Source organism: Micromys minutus (genome assembly GCF_963924665.1).
Source record: "Micromys minutus genome assembly, chromosome: 4".
Classification (NCBI taxonomy): Eukaryota; Metazoa; Chordata; class Mammalia; order Rodentia; family Muridae; genus Micromys; species Micromys minutus.
The window spans coordinates 42,128,428-42,144,466 of record NC_137973.1 but is presented as its reverse complement, the minus strand read 5'-3'; the positions used below and the strand labels follow the sequence as shown (position 1 = coordinate 42,144,466).

Below are 16,039 nucleotides of genomic sequence, written 5' to 3'. Positions count from 1 at the left end.
CCTGCACATTTTATCCAGCTTATGGTCCTGAGGAAGTTTGAAAGAGTGCATGATCAGTTGCCTGGAACTGCTGCTATGGTTACCCCTGTCACTGCTGCTATGGTTACCCCTGTCACTGCTGCTATGGTTACCCCTGTCGCTGCTGCTATGGTTACCCCTCTCATTGCTGCTATGGTTGCCCCTGTCACTGCTGCTATAGTTGCCCCTGTCACGGCTGCTATGGTTACCCCTGTCGCTGCTGCTATGGTTACCCCTGTCGCTGCTGCTATGGTTACCTCTGTCATTGCTGCTATGGTTACCCCTGTCACTGATGCTATGGTTACCCCTGTCACTGCTGCTATGGTTACCCCTGTCACTGCTGCTATGGTTACCTCTGTCACTGCTGCTATGGTTGCCCCGTCACTGCTGCTATGGTTGCACAACATATGGTTGCATATCTGTCTCTGATGCTTTGGCCCGATGACAGTCACCAGGCATTTATGCAGTCACTTTTGGCTTTTTTGAGACAGGGTCCTAGTAAAGCCACTGGCAATGACTTGTGGAAAATGACCACACGTTCTTCTCATCATGATGAACTTCTTTAGAAAGCTCAGTGGATCCTTCATGGACCTACCCTGAAGCTCTGGAGGAATTACTATGTGTGAATGGGTCTAGCTACCTATTTCTGAATCCTGTATCACCCAGAGAATGGTCTATGAAGCAGTACTTTAGGTTTTAAATTTAAGGGTTTTCTTAGGTATATAGCAAAGTAAAAGAACTAATAGCAAGATAAATGGGCGGGTGTATAGATAGATAGATAGATAGATAGATAGATAGATAGATAGATAGATAGACAGACAATAAGTAGTCTGGAAAGCATCATCAAATTGGGTGCTCAATATATCCAGGAGAAAATGGCTGGGGAGCTAAGTAGGGTTGGATTGAGGTTTCATTCCATGGTTTAGTTTCCCACCAATGAAATTCTGGTTCTCTCTCTCTCTCTCTCTCTCTCTCTCTCTCTCTCTCTCTCTCTCTCTCTCTCTCTCTCTCTCTCTCAGAGTTTCTCTGTGTAGCTCTGGCTGGACCAGGCTGGCCCCAAATTCACAGAGATCTGCCTTCTTCTGCCTTTTGAATGCTTGGATTAAAGGTGTGCACCACCACCACCCAGCTACTGTAGGCATTTTTGTAACATGGGTTTGACAACAGTAACATCTGTTCACTTTAATTGTTCTCAAGGTAGATACTTTTTATGCTCAGGGTGTTTTGTTTCCTCTGCCATAGGGGTGGGGTGGGGTGCCATAACATCCCCAGACAAAGGGCTTGGGAGGAAACTTTGAGACAGGTTGCATGGGCTTGAAGTGGGTGTGGGGAGCAGTATGTAGACCTTATCTAGATCTAGCTCCTCAGAGAGCTCAAACAACAAGCAACACTTTATCAACACAATGTGCATCACATTTAACCTGTAAAGTTGCCATGTATTAAAGGATATTTTTATGTATTGAATTACTATAGTTTGGGTCAAATGTAATAAAACAAAAGGTTAGCTGTAAAGAATCTGTGGTCTGTGTGTGTGTCGCTTGTTTCTGTTTTTTTTTTTTTTTTTGAGTATTTTTTTAAAAAAATCTGGTTAATTTGTCTCTTAGACTCAGCTGTAAGATGAACTATTTCTTTTAAATGAAAACTTTTAATATATTTAATTTACATATTTGTTTTTCATCAACATTTTTCTCATTAGAGTTTTGGGACTCCATTCAGGGGAATATTAGGTGATGGATGTTCTTGGGCGCTTTAGATCCAAATAGGAACATTGGTAAAAGGGTTTGGATTGACCCCTTCTGGGTTTATAACTAGCAAAAGGTTCTACATGGCCTTACTTCAGGTGATCAGGTAGCCTTTGGTGGAAGGATGTGGTTATAGTGGTGAAGCTTTGTTTGAAGTTTCAGGGCCTGCACTCGGAAGACATCAATTGTAAATGAATAAGGACTCAGGACACACACAAAGTTAAAACAGTAAGCAAAGGGCCACAGAGTCTGTCGATAAGAATGACTGGGTAGTCTCACAGACACGTTGGCTGTGTAGAGTATGATACCCAGGAATGGTTTGCTGATTTTTTTTAAAGGGATACTTCTGGTTAGTCATTCAGGAGACAGGCTGTTGTTACAAAGGACTTTACCAGATAGGCATAGGTGGAAATAGTCACAGTATTGGCAAACATCTTTCATGAGCATGCTGTTAATAATAGTAAGAGCTCTGTTATGGTTCACAGACTTACTTAACTGTAGTTGACCTTTGGAGTCCCTTCAAAAGAACAAGTGAAAGCCCCTAATCGATTTACCATTTCAAGAGAGTTCGTTTGCTTTTTCCTCTGGGTGCTTTTGGAAAATAAGGTTTAATCTTGGACAATAAAACCCAGTTACCAATCTTCTGTTTTGTCATTTAAAAATTTTTATTGTAAACAGATATTTTTCTTGTAAAATATATCTTGATTACAGCTTTCTCTCTTTCCCTCTACTCCTCCCAGTTTTCCCCCTTCCCCTCCCCTCTGGATCCACCCTCTTTCTATCTCTTATTATTACAGGCTTTCAAGAGGTAACAATCAAAAATGACAAAATCAAATATAAGGTGAAGCAAAACCCATCACATGGAGGCTGGGCAATGCAACCCAACAGAAAAAAAGAGCTTAAGAGCAGGTACAAGTGAAAGACCCCCGCTTAGCAGCAATAATGCCACTTCTGTAAGGCTGCGCACACACAGGGCGGGCCAGGTCAGGGACCCAGGTGGCCAAACAAGTCGGTGGGCCGCCAGCTTGCAACAGACAGAGAACAGAAAGCACCCAAATAAGCCCAAGGCAACTGCTCTCAGATAAGCCCTATAAGGCAGCTGCTCTCAGAAGAGCCCAAAGCAGCTATTCTCAAAAAAAGCCGCAGCCCCAGAGCCGTGTCCTGGAAGCCATGTCCTTGGGCTCACTCCCTGGCCACATTTAAACTAACCAATTAGAACCCTGTAACTATGCTTCTGCTTCTGTACCTTGCTTCTGTCCCCCAAGCCCTATAAAAAGGGGACTGCCCCTTTGTCCGGTGTGCAAGTCCTCCGAGAGACTGTGTGCCCGCAGGTACCTGAGTACTTTGATCAAATAAACCCTCATGCTGATTGCAGCCAGTGGTCTCAGCTGGTTCTTGGGTCCTGGGGTCTCCTCAGATAAAGGTCCTCTAGACGAGGGTCTTTCACAAGAATCAGAGACCCATTCGATCACATACTCAGAAATACTAAACTGAAAGCTATAACATGTATGCAGAGGACGCAGTGCACACCCATGCTGGCCCCGTGCATGCCGCTTCAGTCTCTGAAAGCTCATATGAGCCTTGCTTGGTCGATTCAGAAGGCCTTGTTCTCTAGTGTCCCACATCTTTTCTGGCTCTTATCTCTTTCTGCCTCATTTTCTGCATGGTCCCCTGAGCTCTGAGGAGAGAGATTTGATAGAGACATCCCATATAGAGCTGTTTCCTAGAAGTCTTTTTCTGTATAATGTCTACCTGTAGGTCTCTGCATCTTTCCCCCTCTGCTGCAAAAGGAAGCTTTTCTGATAATGACTGAATAAGAAACCTATCTAGGGCATAGCAAAATATTATTAGAATATATATTTTATCATATATATTCTATATCATATATATATAGAGAGAGAGAGAGGGAGGGAGAGAGAGAGAGGGAGGGAGAGAGAATATATGTGTGTGTGTATGTATGTGTGTGCATGTGTGTGTATATATATGATCAATAGAGTTTGGTTCTTACCCTAGGTCTCTGGTTCTTGGTCACCCAAGCAGGATTGTAGGTCAAATGTTTTGTGGAAGGATTAGTGTTTACATTTCTCCTTTGATAGCCTGCAGAGTATCTTCCAACACCCAAAACACTAAAATGTAGGGATGAAGGTTCCACATAGGCACCAGTTCAACTTCACTATGTTCAATGAGTTGTATGGCAATGGGGCCCCACTGTTAGTTATCAGAGAGAAACTCATTATCTTAGCAACAGCATGGGTTGCTTGGGGATTTCCACGCGACTCCCTTGGCCAACAACTCAATTGAATGCAACCCAGCCTGGTACTGGAAGCTTCTTTTAGTGACAAGAGATGGCCAGCTGGTACGCTCCATTGTCAGGAGATCTCATTAGAATTGTCTTCATATGTTTTAGGAAGTTTCTGCTGCATTAGGTTTTCATCTCATCTCTCAGATCCTCCTTAATTCCAGCTGTCTTCCCCCTATTTTTCCCTCAACCCTGTCTCCCATACCTTCTTCACCTTTCCCCAGTCCACCCATAAAATCTATTCTATTTCTCCCTCCAAGGAAGATCTCTGTATCTCCCTTAGTTTCTTCCCTTAGACCTATCTTCTCTGGGTCCACAGATGGTAGGTCGCTTCTCATTTATTCAATTGTTACTATCCACTCATAACTGAATATATCATACTTACCTTTCTGGGACTGAGTTACCTCACCCAGAGTGTTTTTTTTTTTCATTCTGGTTCTGTTCATTTGCTTGTAAATTCAAGATGTAATTTTTGAAACAGTTGAACAGTATTCTATTGTGTAAATATACCACATTTTCTTTGTTCATTATTGTAGTGAGGAACAGTTAGATTGTTTCTAGTTTCTGGCTATCATAAATAAAGCTGCAATGAGCACAGTTGAGCAGGTGTCCTTGTGGTAGGTTGAAGTACCCAGGAGCAGTATATTTAGATCTTGAGGTAGATTTATTTCCAACTTTCTAAGGAACCACCATATAGATTGCTAAAGTGGCCTTACAAGTTTGCACTCCCACCAGCAATGGTCAAGTGTCCTGCTCATTCCACCTCTTTGCCAGCACGTGCTGTCACTTCTGTTATTGATCTTAGCCATCCTAGCAGGTGTAAGACAGAGCATCAGAGGAGTTGTGATTTGCATTTCCCTGATGGTGAAAGATGTTGAGCATTTCTCTAAGACTTTCTCAGTAATTGGAGTTTCCACTATTGAGAATTCTTTGTTTAGATCTATGACCTATTTTTTTTTAAACTTTATTTTAAAAAACAAAGATAAAAGAAAAAAAATTTAAACATTTTTGCATAAATGTATACAAATACAATTGTGTCAGTGCTTGGCTTTCTTTTTTTTTTTTTAAGGTTTGATACTCTGCATTAAGGTCTTCTATGACCTATTTTTAAGTGAGATTATTTGGGTTTTTGATATCTAGTTTTTTGAGTTCTTTATGTATTTTTTGGTATTAGCTCTCTATTGGGTTTCCCACCGCAAAATAAAATAAAAAAAAAAAAAGAAAAGAAAAAAGAAAAATACAACAAAGCATCTCGTCGTGGTAGCTGTAGTGGGACTGAATCCCACAGTACACTCTTTTGTCCACACATCTTTACTTGCAAGTGTTCATTCCACTGAGTCATTGGTTTGGTTTGAGGCTTCTGGCTTCTGCTACAATATCAATATTGGATTCTCACCAGGACACCTCTCAGATATCCTGTTGTTGCCCTGTGTGGAGACTCTGCAGCTTTGGATCTGCAGGACTGGCTTCTTCACTTGCTCCAGCAGTTCATAGATGAGGTAGATGTTGGGGAGGACCAACTCAAAGCCCTGTAACTGGACCTCGGTGATAGCTAAGTTGGTCAGCACACCAGCTCTCCCATACCCACACCACCAGGGGGAGCTCTTCAGTACTGCTCCAGCTAGCTCACCCAATGCCACAGCAAGCAAGGAGCAGGGCCAGCTTTCTCTTTGCTACAAGTTCCAGGGCTAATCATTACTCTGCCATCAGAGCCAGCCTGTGCTGCCTAGGTGAGGTGTAGGGCTCACTCTCCTAAGTGCCGAAGTCAGCATCGGGTGGTGTCAGCTCTCTAGAATGTCCCAACCAATGAGAGGTGGGTTCACTCTGCACAGTCCCTAGACATCAACATGGTTCCAGGTGGCATCCCAGACTAGGGAGGGACATCCACATGGTCTTTAGTGGTAATATTACCTGTAGACATCGACATAGACCCTACTGCTACATTGCCATTGTCTTAGTCAGGGTTTCTATTCCTGACAAGCATCATGATCAAGAAGCAAGTTAGGGAGAAAAGAATTTATTCAGATTATAGCGCCACATTGCTGCTCATCACTAAAGAAAGTCAGGACAGGAACTCATACAGGGCAGGAACTTGGAGGCAGGAGCTAATGCAGAGGCCATGGAGGGATATTACTGACTTGCTTCCCCTGCCTTGCTCAGCTTGCTTTCTTAGAGAACCCAAGACTACCAGTCCAGGGATGGCACCAACCACAGTGGGCCCTCCCCACTTTATCACTAATTGAGAAAATGTCTTACAGCTGGATCTCATGGAGGCATTTCCTTAACTGAAGCATCTTCTCTGTGATAACTCCAGCTTGTGTCAAGTTGACACACAAAACCAGCCAGTTCAGACATGGACACAGACATGGTGGTACCAGCTGGGACTTCACCATGGCTTCAGGTGGCAGGGTATGCTACTAACATCTGACCCTCTCTTTTTACCCTTGAGTCTCCAGTCCACCTCCTTCCATAGTGCACAAGCTGGTCCATTTATCTTTCTCTCCCATCTCTCCACCTGCACACTGGAGGGGCTCCTGCTGTGGAAGGTTAATGTGGCTAGTGGGCCTCTGGGTGTCTTCCCCTGATTGTAACATATGGCATGGCAGAGGGTGGCAAGGTCCTATTATTAGCTGTTGATCTTAGTACCCATGCTATTAGTGTTCTGTTCAGAAAGTCGACTCCTGTGTCAATGAGTTCAAGGCTATTCCCCACTTTCTCTTCCATCAGGTTCACTGTATTTGGTTTTGGTTGAAGTCTTTGATCCATTTGGACTTGAGTCTTATGCAGGATGATACGTATGGATCGATAGCATTGAGTTTGACCAGCACCATTTGTTGAAGGTGTTGTCTTCTTTTCTTTTCCAGTGTTTTTTTTTTCAGGATTCTTTATAAAAAATCAGATGTCTATGTTTGTGGATTTACATCTGGATCTTCACTTTGATCCCATGTATCAGTATCCATTTTTATCCTAATACCACATGATATTTATTATAGCTTTGTAATATAACATGAAATCTGCAGTAGTTAGGTCCTGGCTCTTCCTCTCAGCCCCATGTTCCCAGAAATAAGACTCAGAATTAAAATATATGTACAAATACCTTGGCCATATAGGTAGGTTCTTCTCTTACTGAATCATAACTTAAGTTATACCATTTATTTGCACCTACGTTCTGTCATGTGGCTGGTTACCTGTTCTTAGGTACCGTATGTCCGTGTCCTGTCCCATCTTTCCAGGAAGATCTTCCTCCTGACTCTACCCCAGAATTCTCTCCCTTCTGAATGTTCCACTTCCTATATTCTGCCTAAGCGATAGGTTTATTTATTATTATTTATTTAGATTTATTATTGACAGATGCTACATCCATACAGACATGAGACATTCTCTTTACAGAAATCAGGAACAGTGAGACCCTCAGCAGTTCTTTTGTTTGTATCTTTTCTAAGACAGGGTTTCTCTGTGTGGTCCTGCCTGTCCTGGAGCTCACTCTGTAGAACGGGCTGGGCTTGAACTCACAGAGATCTGCCTGCCTCTGCCTCGTGAGGGCTGGGATTAAAGGTCTGTGCTATAACCACACGACTACAACAATTCTTTATTGTTTATTGGTAATGATAGTTTAATTTCTTGGGGTTTTGTTTTTCCATAGGAAGCTGAGAATTGTCCTCGCAAGATCTGTAATGAATTGTGTTGGAATTTTGACAGGGGTTGTACTGAATCTGTTCATTGCTCTTGGTAGGATAGTAATTTTTATTGTTATTTCTATTGACTCATGAGCACGGGAGATTGTGGTAAGAATTTTGGTTTCTTTAAAAATACAGACATATTATAAGAATGTGTGTGTATTCATTTTAACCCCAATTGTGGGATATGGGCTGCTTCAGATTGTCCACAGCAGCAGACTGTGATTTGTCTTGTTCTCTAGTAAGGACATGGTTTTGCCAGCTGCAGATAGTTTTTGCAGGTATGTGACATTTGGAATTCTGGGGTCACTTCAGAGCATATATAAATGCTAGAGCCCCGATATAAGGTTTTGGTTGGTCTGTTGGTAATTGGATGAGGTTTCCTGTGGTTTGTCAAGTAGTCATGCACAAAGAGATGAGATATACTGACAAAGAAATTAGCTATACTGATGGGGAAGATCAAATTTGCTTCAAGGAAGTAGCTTCCACAACCATCAGGAAGTAGTCTATTTAAGCCCTTTTGGCTTTTAGAGTGTCTGTTGAGAAACCAGATATTATTCTAATATGTCTGCGTTCATATGTTACTTTCCCCTTTCCCTTGCAGCTTTTAACATTCTGTCTTTGTTCTATATGTTTAGTGTTTTATTATTATTGGTAAGGGGACTTTCTTTTCTGGTCAAATTTCTTTGGTGTTATGCATACTTTTGGTAGCTTTATAGGCATCTTATTCTTTAGGTTGGAAATTTATTTTTTCTTCACTATCTTTATTGAAAATATTTTCTGGGCCTTTGAGCTGGAATTCGTCTACTTCCTTCATTCCTATTATTCTTAAGCTTGGTCTTTTCATAGTGTCTCAGATTTTCTAGATGTTTTATGTCAGGAGGTTTTTAGATTTGACATTTTTTTTTAATTGATCATTCATTTCTCTTATTGTATCTTCAATGTTAAGATTCTGTCTTCCATCTCTTGCATTCTGTTAGTAAAGCTTGCTTCTCTAATTCCTGATCAGATTTCTAAATTTTCCACTTCCAGGATTTCCTCAGTTTCTGTCTTCTGTATTAGTATTTACATTCCCCTGTCTTAAATAGTTTTATTCATCTCTTTCCACTGTTTGTGTTTCTTTAAGAGTTGTATTTATTTCTTAAGGACCTCTGTCATTTTCATGGAGGGGGTTTAAGGTTTTTTCTTGTGTTTCAGCTATGTTGAAATATTCAGGGCCTGCTGTGGTAGGATGGCTGGGATGTATTGCCCTGGATGTTACTTGTATGTTTAGGCCAGCATCTAGGCTCTGAGGTTGGGATGGTTATAGGTCTAGATGGTGATTTCTGGGTCTGTTTTTGTTGTGTGGACATTTTGTCCCTTGGTTTTTGTTTCGTGGCTGAAGCCTTGGAGAGGATGGTGGCCAGATGTTGCTCTGCACAAACCATTTTCTCTGTACCTGATAGTTGTGGTTGCTAGGCATCACAGATAAAGTATGTTTCTGGTGATTGGGACTTGGCACTTAGAAATGGAGATGATGGGCTGAGGGTCTGAACAAGTTCTCAGGAAGCAGCAAGTGTTCAGCCAGGATTTGCTTTTGCCTGTTTGGAGTAGGTTACCCCAGATGGTCTGCTATAGCACTGGGAACAAGACTGAGGCATTGGATCTACAAGAACAGAAAGAGAGGGGGAGATCTGCAGACAGCATGGTGGAATGTTCATCAGATTCCCCATCCTCCACCCGCTAGATGCTGCAGTACTTCCCAGTGGTGACTGTTCAGAAAGTCTCTGTCCATTGTTGAGTATGTTGTGAGCTGCAAATTACCTACTCTTATAGGTTGTAGATTACTGAACAGAGACTCACTTTTTAAAAAAGCAGAAAGGAAGAATTAAGAATAAAATAATGCAGCTCATGCAACTATTAGGTCTTGTTTGAAGAAACTTTGTTTGATTTAGCAATAAAGGTGTGTGTTCCTCCATCCAAACCCTCTCACAGGCTCCATCTTGCTATCTTTTCAATTTCTGGCCTCCTTTTCTTCTTTTGGGTTTTCTTTTTCTTTTTCTTTTTGTTTGTTTTTTGTTTTCCATTTTTCATAGGCATATAAACTATTTATTATCAGCAAAGGCCCAGAGACTCATTTCTTCTTGGATACCCCCACAGTATCCAAAAATTGGATATACGGCCCCTGCGGCCAGTGGTCCTGGGGCCAGACATGAAGGCCCCAGAAGTGTCCCCGCCTCCTATGGGCTCGAATTTTCTCAGTCGCTCCAGGTCCTCTCTCAGCTTGTTTTCTAGACTGTTGGCCAGAACCTGGCTGTATTTCCATCCTTCCCATCCTTCTGCCTGTTCAAGAACCAGTCTGAGATCTTGTCCTGTCGTGGGTTCTGCATGATGGTGATCACACGCTCTACCTCATCCTCTGTGAGTTCTCCAGCCCTCTTGGTGAGGTCAGTGTCTGCTTTCTCAACACCACATGAGCATAGCTCCTGCCCACACCCCTAATGGCAGTGATTGAGAAGCCTATTTTCCACCATCCATTGATGTTGTTGTTGAGTACTTAAGAGATGTGTTAGAACTTCTCAGGGGTTTCTAGAGACGTGGTGGCGGCACAAGTGGTGGTGTGTAGGCCTCCTGTGGAAGAGCACTATTGGGTTTTCAAGACGGAATCTCGGTGTAGCCGTGGCTGTCCTGGGACTCACAGAGAATCATCTATGTGCTCCTCCTGATATCTGAGATTTAAGGCATGCATCATCATGGCCTCTTGTTTTTTCATTGTTGGTGTGTGTGTGTGTGTGTGTGTGTGTGTGTGTGTGTGTGTGTATGTTCAGGGCTGACCATTTGGTACTGGATAGCCAATTGTTGTACTCTTCCCTGGAGAAGACTGTTTACCCTGCTCTCAGCATTTCTTCATTGCCCGTAGTTCTTTGTCTAGGTTTGAGGCCTCTTGAGCTTTTCCATTGCCCACTTTACATCTCTGTTGGTGTTGTCCTTGTTCAGCTCATGTTTAGGCAGCCATGCTGGTGAGACTTCATGGGTATAGCTTCCGACGTTCCTAGAGACACAATCTTATAGCAAACTTCCTATTTCTCTAGCTCTTCAAGTCTTTCTATTCCCTCTTCTACAGTGACCTCTGAGTGTAGAATTGGGTATAGGAATGGTGTTGTCGACATGTCTGTTGGTACTGGACTTGATTGGTTGTGGTTTTCTGCAATAGTTTCCATCTGTTCCTTTTCTTAAAGAATTTTCTTGATGAGAACTGAGGACTGTGAGTTTAAGGACAAGCAAGTATATAGTTAGGGATTATTATGCTGGCTTAGTAAAGGGGCAGTTTTAACTTCTCCTCCAAGATCCATGAGTTCACTAGCCCTGGCTAGGTTTTCAGTACCAGGCATACTTTCTGTCTTGTTTAGCAGGCCTTAAATCCAATAAGAGAGCCATTGGTTACCACCAAGGTATGCATGCCATTACTGTACTCTCAGGGATTTCATGCCAAGCTAGTCATTGTTGTGGATCGTAGGTGTCATAGTTGTCGAAGACTTCCGGTTGCCTCCTTCCATTGGAAGCTTGCTTAGTCCCTTCTAGTACCACGGAATCTAGTTCTGGGGAGGAAGCTCTCAAGTCTGTTCCAGCTTAGGGGGCCTCTGCAAGGACTTACCTTCCACCTCTAGGCAGGAACCAAGGGCTATAGCAATAGCCTATAACATTTTGTTTGAGAGATTTGCAGAACCCTGATCAACAGTTAAAAAGAGAGTTGCTCATGACTGGTGATGGTTTTTTTTTTTTGTCTATAGCTCTAGGGGGTATTATCACAAGACCAGATGCAAAATTTTATTTGAAGTATTAACTCATATTTATGGTCCAATTTACATGTACTATAGGGTATTTTTAGGTAGAAAATTAATAGTATAACTTTTCTAGACATTCTTACTCTTATTTTACCCCCTCTCTCCTTCTGTCTTGATCTCCTCTACCTTCCCAAGGAAGAGTCCTCCATTTTCCCCATTCCTCATTTCTTTGAATGTTGAGATCTTTGTCTATTATGAACATTAACCCTCTATCAGATGTTTATATACAAAATTTCCTCCCAGTCTGCAGGCTTTCTCTTTAGTCCACTGAATAGATGGACTATTTACTTTGATAGACAGGGCCTTCTAAATTCATGAAGTCCCATTTTTTTCACCCGCCAGCCTTAATTTCTGAGAGAAGGATGTTTAGCAAGTCTTCTTAACACTGAGTCATCTTTCCAGCCACCCTTTAAATATGATTTATAAATTTGTTTTTAACATATGGAAAAACATAAAATTATCACACATTATTGGGCGGTACCAATAATCATTATTTTGGATAATTATTTTTGGATACGCATGTACATTTCATTGAAAACAAGCTAAACAGCTATCCCTTAAAAACTAACCACTTCTTTGTGGTGGAAATGCAGGAAGGAAGTTTGGTTAGAAATACTATTGGTCATGCTGTGCACATCAGAACCTCTTACAAAGTGCAACTTGAGACCTGTTGAGCAACATCTCTCTATTTATTCTCTCTTGTGCCCCTTTGAATACTCAGCATTTCCACTGAACTACCAACACCTCTTCCCCTTCTCCTTCCCCTCCTCTGTCTTTGAGAAGGATCGTGCTATGTAGCCCAGGCTGGCCTCAAAGTCCTAGTGATTCTCCTGACTCCAGTTCTCAGTGCTTGGATGACAGCATCATTACACTTGGCTAAGATTTTGTGTTCTTTACATATTTGTATAGTAATCCTCTGTCAGAGGAATAGCGGATAGAGATTTCCACAAGTTCTGCAGCGGAGCCTCTTTATCGACTAGAAGCTTTTCTTTAAAGCTTTTTATTTAATTATTTTATGTACGTGAGTACATTGTTCTTGTCTTCAGAAACACCAGAAAAGAGCATCAGATCTCATTACAGATGGTTGTGAGCCACCATGTGGTTGTTAGGAATTAAACTCAGGACATTTAGAAGAGCAGCCAGTGCTCTTAATCACTGAGCAATCTCTCCAGCCTGTGTAAAAGCTTTTGATTTGAGGCATACTTGCTAGTCAAATCTTGCAGTTATTTCTGAACTACTAAACAGCTATTTTGAAAGAAAAAAAATCTAGCACACATCTTAGAATTCTTTCCATGTGTGTTGTTCTAGCAACTTCTAAATTTCAAGTCTTAAATTAAGGCTATTGATTTATTTGTATCTCCCCTGCCCCTTTCTATTATTATTATCATCATTATTATTAGCATTATTATTATTATTATTAATTATTCTGAGTATGTTGTAGCTGTCTTTAGACATACCAGAAGAGGGCATCAGATCCCATTATAGATTGTTGCCAGAGCTTTCCAGCCCCTCATGTCTACTTTCTCTGTGTGTGGATATCTAGTTTTATTCTTTTTTTCTTCCATATTTTATATAGTATTCCATGGTGCATGTGGTCCACATTTTCATTAAACATTTGTCAGAGAATAGGTTATTAGATGGCATCCATTTCTTGGCTACGGTAAAGTGCATTCTCCTATCATTCTAATTTCATTTCCTGTGGATATAGAGCCAGTATTGCTGGATCACATGGTAGCTCTAGTTTTGACTTTTTGAGGAACACCAGGTTGTCTTCCCTAATGGTTGTGATAACTTGCTCTCTTATCAGCAGTGCCCAGTGTTCTCTCCTGCCCACATCCTCACCAGCCCCTGATACCTTTGTTCTAAGTGAGAATGGCAGTTCTTTCTGGGGAAGGCGCATCTCACTGTAGTTTGCTTTGTATCTTCTCAGTGCCTAGTAATCCTGAATATCTTTAATGCATCCACTGGTCATATTGTGTGGCTTTGAGTTTCCCAGCTTAGCAGAGTTCTGCATGCCCTCTGCTGTCTATGAAAGGCTGTAGACCACTCGGGGCTGAGGCATCCTGTTGTCCTGGCTCAGCCACCAGGAGCGACCCAGAGCCAAGGCAGGGAGTTGATGGTGAAGAAGGAACAATGCCAGGAAGATAATAAGTGTTCCACTTTGACCATAAAGAGTGTCTCTGGCTGCACATCTGTTTTCCATAGAAACAGCACACCAGAGCAAAAACAGGGAACAGCTGACACAGGTATTAGCTCATTCCTGCCTTTTATTTCGGACTGCTTAGACTGGTTCCTGAGCCAGTCTCAGATGAATCTAGATATGTTTTTCACTGTTCCTGGATCCATAGCTCCTTTCTCCAGCACTCCCTCCACTGGAATGCCTGAAATTTGAGACACTGTAGGCCAAGGGCCCAATAAAAATCCATAACCGGGTCCCGCCTACTTCTTGCCTAAGACATTATCAGGAAGCTCAGACTTGCAAGGATTGCGTTGGCCTGCTCTGTATGCACACCGGAGCTATGCCTATGCTACTGGGTTACTGGGACATCCGTGGGGTGAGTGAGAGTGCTTCTGCTGGGTGGGATGGGGGTGGGGTGGGGAGTAGCTAAGGGCTGATTTCCAGGAGATAGATTGAGTTCGGAAGTTGTTGGAAAGTATTGCCTACCAGGGGAAGCTCAAACACAGGGGAGCTTGTGTTTGTGTGCCTGGTGTGTGAGACCGTCAGGAGATGGTTAGGTGTAAGATGTAGGCTCACCAAGACATTGCAAAGTCAGACTGTCAGGGTTTTCCAATCTGTGACTTGTCATACGCCATCTCTCCAGCTGGCCCATGCCGTCCGCCTGCTCCTGGAATACACAGATACAAGCTACGAGGAGAAGAGATACGACATGGGGGACGGTGATTACTCCCTGTTTCTCAGACTCCTGCTCCCCTGCTCGCTGGTCCCCAGCCACACTGCTCCACTGCACTCCTGGAGTTGGATTTAGAAACTGTCCCTTCTAGAAACTTTCTTGAATTTGGAGGGCTGGGTTCCCTTTAATAGTAATTGGCTTGTTCAAACCTTTTGAAAATCTTAGTGATATACAGTCCAAAGTCCTGAGATTCTCTGCTCTTGGGATGTGTGAAAGTGGGTGAAGTTGCAGATCTTCTTAGGGTGATTTCATGCCTCACTCCTTGGAGGAATCCCTAGAGAAGATAGCTCAGATACTGGGGTAATTTCTTTTCACATCCTCTTGTCCACCACAGCTCCCGACTTTGACAGAAGCCAGTGGCTGAATGAGAAGTTCAAGCTGGGTCTGGACTTTCCCAATGTAGGTGCAGGGAAGGGGAGTCTTGGGGAAGATGTGGAGTTCTCACCTCATCTTGTCTGGCTGAGGAGTTTGGAGTCATGTCTCTGCTCACCAGCTCCATCCCTGCTGACTGCACAGTGTGTTTGTGATGGGCTGTGTCCCAGCTCTCCATCCAGTGTGCACTGTGCTCATGGTCGGCTTCCCATGGCAGGCACACTGAGTGCCAGGGCCGATGTCTGTCCTCACCCAGGGATGGGATGTTGGAACCTCATATCCCATCTGACTGTCCCTGCTTGTCTGTCCAGCTGCCCTACTTAATTGATGGGTCACGGAAGATCACCCAGAGCAACGCCATCCTGCGCTACCTTGGCCGCAAGCACAACCTGTGTGAGTGGGGCTGGCTGCAGGGTGGGGGACAGAAGCCATCCCTCTTGGCTTGGCTGGAACAGGAGGCTGAAAGTGAGTCTGTGCTGTGTGTGCTGCAGGTGGAGAGACAGAGGAGGAGAGGATTCGTGTGGACATTTTGGAGAACCAGGCTATGGACACTCGCATACAGTTGGCCATGGTCTGCTACAGCCCTGACTTTGTGAGTTCTCCCAATCCTGAGTTGGAGCTGTCCCTACACTGTTGCCCTTGTATCTGCTCTAGTTCAGTTTGTCACCAGAGCCTATCCAGTGCTATGCATGGTGCAGTGTTTGGTATTGTGATAGAGTAACCCCAAAGCTCAATTTGCCAAATAAAACTTCCAGTCACCGCCCTGAGATCCAGTCCGGACTCTCCACAATGGCACCTTAGTCTCCAACAGGACAGAGTCAGACCCTCCAGTTCTAACGCTGGCTCTGTCCTGAGCCCTCTTTCTGCTGCCCTGGAGTCTTTGCTGTGTCTGCAGCATGCACACTCACTGTGAGAAGAAGACACTGTGGCTAGGGGACACTCTCCTCTCAAATGGCTTTCCAGAGCTGTGTCCTTGACACCCACAGAGATAAGCAGATGTTTGCAAGAGGCAACTCAGTCAGCCAAAGGCCTTTGATCCTCCTCTTGTTTTATTTTGTTCTCTCAAATTGATCCCATCTCTTTGGAACCCACACTGAAGTCCTCACTGCACCAGTAGGCAGGACACTGCCTGTTTCCTGGGTGATTCCAGTTGTTTGCTTTTTTGCTTCTGCCTCAGGTGTGGTCAGAGTTCAGT

At 43.2% G+C, this 16,039-nt stretch overlaps 1 protein-coding gene across 3 annotated transcripts in view; it reads left to right on the top strand.

Moving 5' to 3' along the window:
• Positions 1-14,019: 14,019 nt before the first annotated feature.
• LOC308420466 (glutathione S-transferase Mu 3) overlaps positions 14,020-16,039 on the top strand; it is a gene marked incomplete at both ends in the record, with an annotated part of 70,801 nt that continues 68,781 nt past the window's right edge. For 2 of the 3 annotated variants that reach the window (XM_080916494.1, XM_080916489.1), the window contains 3 exons: positions 14,020-14,115; positions 14,383-14,458; positions 14,807-14,871. In XM_080916494.1, the coding sequence (XP_080772620.1) occupies positions 14,065-14,115; positions 14,383-14,458; positions 14,807-14,871 (192 nt within the window). Of the gene's footprint in view, positions 14,116-14,382; positions 14,459-14,806; positions 14,872-15,155; positions 15,238-15,335; positions 15,437-16,039 lie in introns of all 3 variants that reach the window. The other variant, XM_080916485.1, reaches the window with a different exon arrangement.